Source organism: Chrysochloris asiatica, unplaced genomic scaffold, assembly GCF_000296735.1.
Source record: "Chrysochloris asiatica unplaced genomic scaffold, ChrAsi1.0 scaffold00083, whole genome shotgun sequence".
Classification (NCBI taxonomy): Eukaryota; Metazoa; Chordata; class Mammalia; order Afrosoricida; family Chrysochloridae; genus Chrysochloris; species Chrysochloris asiatica.
The window spans coordinates 4,318,783-4,327,921 of record NW_006408601.1 but is presented as its reverse complement, the minus strand read 5'-3'; the positions used below and the strand labels follow the sequence as shown (position 1 = coordinate 4,327,921).

The following is a 9,139-nucleotide window of genomic DNA, read 5'->3' as shown; positions in this document are numbered from 1 at the left end:
GTGATTCAAGCTCACCAGCAGCTCCTTGGAAACCCTATACAAGTCGGAACTGACTTGATGGCACTTCACAGCAAGAACAACGACCATCTGTGCTTGATGGGCAGCAGAAAACGGGGCTTAACCACTGTATCTAGTTTTATAGAAAGACAATATTGGGAGGAGTGACTAAGTATTTGGTTTTTGGGGGGGATTTTTTTGTTATTCATGGTATTTTCAAGTGTTAGACACAGGGAAGTAAGAATGATTAAAACACATTTAATATCTTTTATTTTCAGGCTTACTCAATTCCAGATATGGCCGAGGATGGGTTGATCATAGAAGAGTGGCTGTAAATAGCTTTCGCTCTTTTGGATATGGCCAAAAGTCTTTTGAATCTAAAATCTTAGAAGAAACCAAATTTTTCATTGATGCTATTGAAACATACAAAGGTAGACCTTTTGACCTTAAACAATTAACAACAAAAGCTGTTTCAAACATCACCAACCTGATCATTTTTGGAGAGCGATTCACTTACGAAGATACTGATTTCCAGCACATGATTGAATTATTTAGTGACAATGTGGAGCTAGCTGCCAGTGCCTCAATCTTCCTGTATAATGCCTTTCCGTGGATGGGCATCTTACCATTTGGAAAACATCAGCAGCTGTTTAGAAATGCAGCTGTGGTTTATGACTTTCTCTCAAGGCTTATTGAAAAAACTTCTGTTAACAGAAAGCCTCGGTTACCTCAGCATTTTGTCGATGCTTATTTAGATGAACTAGATCAAGGCAAAAATGACCCATCATCTACCTTCTCCAAAGAAAACCTAATTTTCTCAGTAGGTGAACTCATCATTGCTGGAACGGAAACTACAACCAATGTTCTCCGGTGGGCAGTTCTTTTCATGGCCCTTTATCCTAACATTCAAGGTGAGGATTTTCTTGATGACCTCAGAGTCTGTCTGCATACATAGGGCTCATGGATGTTTTGAGTCTTTGGTACAGTGCATTTTATGTAGATACTCCTGCTGTGCCAGCCAAGAAGAGTAATGTTTCATAATTACAAAGAAGTTTCAACTCTTTCATCTCAGTTCCTGTAACAAACCTCTGAGATAGCTCTTTCTATGCTGTTTTTAAATGAGGAAAAGCAAAGTGGCTGTTTTGTCCAAGTTTAGGCAGAAGAAGTTTTGGGGAGTCCTGGTGTGGTGTTGTAGGATACACCCTGGACTGCTAACCACAGGGTCAGCAGTTCAAGCCCACTAGCCACTCTTTGGAAACCCTAAACAGGGTAGGGTCTCTGTGAGCTGGAACAAACTCAGTGGCAGTTAACAACAGCTGGTGTTTGGAAGCTCAATTTTATGCTTCACCGTTTTCTTTCCTGAGAGTGATGTTGTTTCAATTCTGTTTGTTTAATTTTCATTCTTATTAATTTCAATATTTTTTTTAGAACAAAGTTACTCAGAGCATTGGTTACTGGTTGTGCAAAATACAGGCATGTATCAAAACTCACAAGTAATGAAAAATCTCATTCTGGGTTTACCATATATAAGAGTTATCGTATGTTGTATCCCAAAGGGAATTTACTGTAGATTTACCTTAAGAATTGCATAATAACTTGAACACTTTTTCTCTGACAGGACAAGTTCAGAAAGAAATTGATTTAATAATAGGCCCCAATGGGAAGCCTTCTTTGGATGACAAATGCAAAATGCCTTATACTGAGGCGGTTTTGCATGAAGTTTTAAGATTTTGTAATATAGTTCCACTTGGGATTTTCCATGCAACTTCTGAAGATACAATTGTACGTGGCTATTCCATTCCTAAAGGCACAACAGTAATTACAAATCTTTATTCTGTACACTTTGATGAAAAGTACTGGAGAGATCCAGAAGTGTTCTATCCTGAGCGATTTCTGGACAGCACTGGACATTTTGCCAAGAAGGATGCTTTGATTCCTTTTTCCCTGGGTAAGAGAAGTTTTACAGAGGCATGAACTACATATGCTTCATCTATAGTGTCTTAGAAGTCCTGGTATGGCTCTGTAAGAGAAAGCGCTGGACCACAAGGTCAGTTTGAACCACAAGGCTGGCGGTTCAAACTCATCGGCCGCTCCTTGGAAGCCCTATGCAGGGTTGCAATGAGTCAGAACCAACTTGGTGGCACTTAACAACAACAACAGCATAGCATCTTTAACCTGAAGTAGGCTTCCATAGAAGAAAATGGTCCAACTCTGAAAACAGCATTGAGTCTTGCAGGAATGTTTTTATTAGAGACATTTAACACTTGTTTCTACTCAAAATAAAACAAGTCTTAATATAATAACTAGAGATAAGTTGTCAAAAATCTCTGACTTCTTCTGAAACTGGTTTGCTTGTATACAAAGCTTATGGTGCCAGAAGCCAGTAACAGGCAGCTTAAGAAACGGACCCAGAGAGGGTAATGACATGGTAATTTGAAGAAAAACAACTACCTGCTTCTCCTGTCTACAGTTTCATATACCTAATCTCTAATTAAGAAAATAACTTTTCTGCTGGGGAAAAATACACATATCATAAGACCCCATGCATGGATGATGGACTGGAAATTCTTCTTCATTGAGAAAGTGTGTACACAGATAGTCAGGTGAAGTAAAACGGACTTCTCTGGAATCAATAAAACCAGATGTCACACCTTTATTTAGATCATTGATGACATAGCTTAGGTTCTGTTACAGCACGCAAGGAAATGGGAGATGGGACTAATCTTACAAAAGGCCCTGAGCTGACAGGAGAAGGTAAAGGAAAGCGATCCAGGAACTGAAGTGCCAGTTTTTATTCTTGGAGTTTCAGAGAATCCTTTAATAAACCTACCTTCCTCTAACCTTGCTGTAAATCTCAGATTTCCTGAATGGCACCCAAATAATAGACATTAATTATAGTAAATATTGTGGTTTCCTAAAAGTATTATATAAGGGTAAGTCAAAAAGTATTGTGACTAGGGTGCCAGTGCATACCTGTATGGCTTTATTCTAAACACACCGTGCAGTGAATGGCTGCAGGAAAGTTCTCTCAGTAATACACTTGTCTCAGTCTTGTTGTTGTTAAGTGCCTTTGAGTCAGTTCGGACTCCTAGTGACCCTGTATAGGGTTCTAAGGAATGGCTGGTGGGTGTGAACTGCCAACCTTGCTGTTAGTAGTACAATGCTTTCCTACAGCACCACACCAGCATCTGACCTGTGTCTTCACAAAGGGGAAGGAAAATCATTAGCATCAACCCAAGACATGCCACCTGTCTCTAGCCTTGCCTTCCTTACCAGTTCTGACACTGACTGTCCCTCCTACCGCACTCTCCTTCTCTGCTTGGTGTGATCAGTCATTGCAGTTGCCACACAGAACTCATAGGTCACACTCAGGGTTATGGGCATTAGGGAAGTTAACCAGTTACAATTCGGGATCAGAAATGCTCGAGACACAGTTCCTTGGTCAGGACAGCCTCTTTCCAGCCAGGCCTGCGCCCCTGCAGGCAGGCCTCTCTCTCTGGTCATTGATTTTTCAGCTTTTTGGCTCCTTGGTCCCTGCCTAGCTCAGTCAATGTTAAACAGCTGTTTTAGGGACAACAATAAATGCCCAAAGGATATGATGTTGTTGTTAAGTGCTGTCAAGTTGGTTCCAACTCATAGCGACCCTGTGTAGGGTTTCCGAGGAGCAGATAGTGAGCTTGAACCACTGACCTTGCAATTCCAACTGAGTTTGCAGTCCAGCCCATTAACCCACAGGGCCACAGCAGGACTGAAAAAGACATGATAAGTCCACCATAAGTCTTAGACCTAAGACGCTCAGCTCTACTTTTAAGGGTTAGCAAATTTAGCTCCCCAGTTAAGTGCCTGGAGGCATCCCACTCCATCAGCAAGCCTGTGCGGGAAGGTACTCAGCTTTACTGGTTCTGTGGACTGGGCCACTCAGCCTCGTGGTCTGGCTCTTGGTTCTGCTGCCACAACTCTGCTCTTTCCGGTGTCACATCTTTCTGTTCCTAGATTGTTGATTCAGTGCTCATGAATCTTGGGGTCCAAATGATCCTGGCTCATGTTTCTTAATGGCCGTAAGATGTTCCCTTCTTGCTTCTGAGATGGGTCATTTTAGAATCCATCAGGATGGCAAAGCTGACCATGGGAATGTGAGAGTTCTAAGTTTTTACAATCATAATTAACTCTGTTAACAGTTACTGACAACTAAATCATGCAGTCCTTTCTCCTTTCAGCATCTTTCCCCATCATCTCTTACCCAGACCTATCAGGAAAAGAAGAAATATACACAATCTGCATGGTCCTACTCAGTTGTTTCGTCTATACACTTCTGAAGGTGGTGTTTCCATCTCTAGACCAGGGGTGGGGAACCTATTTTTCCCCAAATTTATAACTTCATTTGCAGGCCATACAAAATTATCAACTTAAAAATTAGCCTGCTATATTTGGTCAAACATTTGACTCACTCTTAATATGATGGCCAGGACTGTGGTTGCCTGACAGGGCCAAACCAAATGATCTGGTAGGCCTTATACGGCATGCAGGCCGGACATTCCCCACCCCTAACGTAGACCTTCTCCAAAGAACTATGACTGCTGCTGCTGCTGGTGGTGGTAGTGGTAGTAATGTACCCTTGAGTTGGTTCCAACTCATGGCGACCCTGTATAGCATGGTCTCTGAGGCTGTAAATCTGTATGGAGCAGAAAGCCTCATCTTCTGCCCATGGAGAGACTGGTGGATTCACACTGCTGATCTTAAGGTGAGCACTTAAGGCAACCTTAACTGATCTTAAGGTAACCCACTAACTACACCACCAGATATCTCTCAGACTATGTCTGGTGGTGGCTGTGTGCCGTGGAGTCGGTTCCGACTCATAGTGACCCTGCACAGGGTTTCCGAGGCTGTAAATCTTTTTGGGAGCAGAATGCCTCATCTTTCTCCCACGGAACAGCTGGTAGTTTCGAACTGCTGATCTTGCGGTTTGCAGCCCGATTCATAAACACTACGCTACCAGAGCTCCAGAGACTATGTCTAGAAGAGCCATATTAAGAAATACTGCATCACAAGGTACCTTGAAAAAAAGGTCCAATCAAAATGTAGCTCATCAGGGGATCTGCTAGACCAGTTAAATTCAAGGGAGAGAGGTCAGCTCAGGTTATGGGTTTTTTTTTTAATCCCAAGATGTGATGCTCTAGGACCAGCATTGGACTGCGTACTAGAAGGTCGCTGGTTCAAACCTATCAGCTGTTTCTTGGAAACCCTATACAGGGTCACTATGAGTTGGACTTAATAACAGTAAGGAGTAGTCTTTGTAGATTTTTCTCAAAAAGGACACAGGACAATCATAGGGACTTATTAGGAAGAAGTTTTACAAAAATTGAAAGCTGCATTGTAGAAAGTTACGCCAAAGGTGTTTTTTTTTTTTTTTCCCTATGACAGTGTACCTGCTCATTCTTCGAGGATAGCAAGGGCTGTCCTATGAAAATTTTGTTGAAATTTGTATGAAAACAGCATTTAAAAGGAACAAGAATTTAATTCTTCAAGGATGCTAAAGTGTCTGTTTTTATGTTGTATAAAGTGAAGAGCAGAGTTCTTTGGGGAAAGGTCTAGGGAGATGGAAATACCACCTTCAGATGGGGATATGTCCAGAGACAGTAGTAGCATTACATTTTGACGTTTTTGTTTAATAGAGCTTTCTGTGATTTTTGTAGTGATATCTTTTGACTTACCTTCAATATGCTTTTTCTGTCTAGGGAGAAGACACTGCCTTGGAGAACAGCTGGCCCGGATGGAAATGTTCTTGTTTTTCACCACATTGCTTCAGCAGTTCCACCTGCACTTTCCACATGAATTACTTCCAAACCTTAAGCCCAGATTAGGCATGACATTGCAACCCCAGCCCTACCTCATCTGTGCTGAAAGACGTTGAATGCTTGAGTGTTTGCAAGAGCAAAACTGTGTGCCTCATCTCTGAACCTTGTTAAATCAATGTGTGTGTTTGGACAAAGGTCACATTATCATAAAGCCAAGTGGGCATAAAAAAATAAAATCACAAACCATTTGTTGTCGAGAGGAATCTGACTTGCAGCATCCCCATGTATTGTATACTAGAACTCTGTTCCAGAGGGTTTTCAACACTGTGATCTTCTTTCAAGGTACCTCCAGATGGATGTGAACTGCTGACTTTTCAGTTAGTAGTTGAATCCTTGACTGTATGCTTCATCTGGGGACTCCAAGTGAGCAGAGGTGTGCCCTTTATAAATTGGACTAGAGGAGTATCAAATATTAGCTATCATTTTTTTTTTAAGCTTCAGTAACTTTTAAGATAGAAATCGCTTAACAAAAATACAGATGACATGTTTCCCAAGATGCTAAGAAGTCATGTGTACCCTACGCTGAGCTCAACTTCTCAGCCTCTTGTTTAGCACCAGGTATCCCTCCTGCCTTCTTGACTCCATCGTGCTCCTATGTCCTTGGGGGGCTTCCCTTCCAGATGCCCACTATCTCCTGATCACTAGTAGACTGTGTGATGCCGGTCTAGTCGAATGGAAGAGCAGAGAAGGAATGTTAGCATGGAGCAGATGATAGAAGAAATCTCTCTCTCTTTACTGTAGGGCACACCTTGCTCTTGGCTATGTTTCCAGAAGAATGCTGCTATTCCTCCTATAAATGGGGTCCCTGGGATTCCAGCTGCACATCAAGAGTTCAGTAGATAATACATGAATGTAACATATTTAGAATAAAAATGGCCTGACTATTGAGTCTTTGGAGCTCTGGTAGCGTAGTGTACGAATCGGGCTGCGAACCTTAAGGTCAGCGGTTCGAAACTACCAGCCGCTCCGCGGGAGAAAGATGAGGCTTTCTACTCCCGTAAAGATTTACACCCTCGGAAACCCTGTACAGGGTCGCTATGGGTTGGAACCAACTCGACGGCATTTAACCACAACAACAACATTGAGTCTTTAAGTGCCATCGAGTCAGTTCTGACTCATAGCGACTCTGTGCAGACAAGTGGCTTGTGAGTTAGAACTGCTCACCTTAAAGAACAAGCATTATTAGCAAAATAGATCCAGAAATGAAAATGCCATCATACTTGGAAATTAAAAAGAAAAAAACTACAATCTTTGGACAAAGGGGAAATACAAACCCAAACTGCAAAATTTCTAGAAAATGACTAGAAACTCTATACCAATCAGAATCGACAGAATACATCTATACTGTTATTCAAAGAAAACTCATAGCCCTAATATTTATTTTAATGGAAAATAAAGTGATTAGAATTAATGAACCATCCTATAAAAGATTACGCGAAATAATAAGAATGAAAGAGACCAAAGGAAGAGTACAAAGTTAATAAATTCCTCACAGAAGAAATTAACGAGTTGGACAATAGGAAACCAGTTGTTGTTGTTAAGTTCCATCGAGTCAATTCCAACCCATAGCAACCCTTATAGGGTTTCCAAGGAGCAGCTGGTGAGCTTGAACCACCAACCTTGCAGTTCAAACAGCTTTGCAGTATGGCACATTAACCCACAATGCCACACCAGGACTCCAGGAAATCAGTAGAACTAATGTAATAGTTGCCTGTTAACAACAACAATGGGAAAAACAGATAAAGGGTCAGCACAGTACAGCCCTCAAGCTAAATCTAGCCAGTGACTTGATTTATATGGATCACGAACTAAGCATAAGAATGGTTTGCACAATTTTAGGTTTAAAAAAAAAAATCAAAAATATTTTGTAACACATGAACATTTTATGAAATTCAAATTTTAGTTCTATAAATAAAGTTTTATCAGAATCCAGCCGTACTCCTGTCAGCAAAATATCTGCAGCTGTGTGCCATGATGTCCGAGTGAGCACTTCTATCTGTGGCCCTCCCATCACTTCACTGTGCTGCTTGGCAGGCTGCACATTAGTGACTATTGTAGCCCGACAGCATTTCCAGGGTCATGCGTAATGCTGTAACGTTACTGCCAGGGCATGCCCATCATGTCAGAGAAGAAGAGACACTGAGGCGGGCTTTGAATTTTCAGGACACAGTGCAGTGTAGATTATTTTGTGTATTATGTATATTACTAAGTGACATGACATCTGCTCTAAAAACACAATATTGACCATGGTGTTACCAGACTAAACACTCATCACAATATTCCTAAGGAAACCAATGGTCAGAAAAATGAGACAATTTTAAGGATAGCTCATGCTAGCAGAATTTCTTCAGAAAACAAATATGGAAATGAAGCTGCAACCAAAGTTTCCAAGTGTCTCATTTGTTAGCAAAGCACGGAAATCCATCTACAAATGGTAAGTTAATTAAATTGCATTTGATTACAGCTGCCAAAGAAATGTATCCAGAGAAAATAAACTTTAAAACTAATAGCCTTTATGCAAGAACAATTGTTCAAACTGGAAGACATTGGAAACAACATCAATAGTCATTAAAACACAAATGATTCTGAGTCATTCTCCTTGTTTCTTGATGAGTGGACAGATATTACTAATACTGCTTAGCTGCTGTTTATTCAAGAAGTCAATGCCAACTTTTAAGTGACTAAAGAATTAGCATGTATGAACAATCGGCACAGAAAATCATGAGAGTATTTTCAAAGGAAATGAGAAAATACTAATTTGCTAAAATAAAAATGGAGTCTGCTAAACTCTGTTATAACTGATGGTCGTAAAACTATGTGCTGAGCATAAAAAGGGGCTTAGTTGGACAAATTTGCAAAGCTTGTGAAAATGTAAGGTTTTTACATTATTTGCAGGTACTTTGCAGCAAATATTTGAATCTATTATGTATTATCAGATACCAAAGTTGAACTTCATTCGTTCTCATGAACTTGGAGCAACTTAAATTTTGGAGAGTCTGCCTGCAGTTAAGCTTGAACAGATAAGAAAAGATGTAATTAAGTGTTAGATTATTTACTGATAGATTGGTTGTAGTGGGGGAAACAACACACATCATTTAGTAGAGAACAGGAATAAACTCCAGTACTCATATATCCCCACAATAGAATACTAGGCAGTTTTTTTTTTTTAATAAAGAATTAGGAAGCTCTCTCCATGTGTGAATCCTAACAAATTATGGGTAAAGATAAGAATGGGTATTCTAGAACACTTAACTGTTCTAATGTGAAACCTAGACCAGTAGGCACTT

The 9,139-nt window shown here is 40.5% G+C and overlaps 1 protein-coding gene across 1 annotated transcript in view; it reads left to right on the top strand.

Annotated features, from left to right (window-relative positions):
- Positions 1-6,008, top strand: part of LOC102822333 (vitamin D 25-hydroxylase-like) — a 20,156-nt gene extending 14,148 nt beyond the window's left edge. The window contains exons 3-5 of the mRNA XM_006865780.1: positions 276-908; positions 1,616-1,945; positions 5,733-6,008. Coding sequence (XP_006865842.1) covers positions 276-908; positions 1,616-1,945; positions 5,733-5,908 — 1,139 coding nt within the window. The 3' untranslated portion in view covers positions 5,909-6,008. The remainder of the gene's footprint in view (positions 1-275; positions 909-1,615; positions 1,946-5,732) is intronic.
- Positions 6,009-9,139: the final 3,131 nt, after the last annotated feature.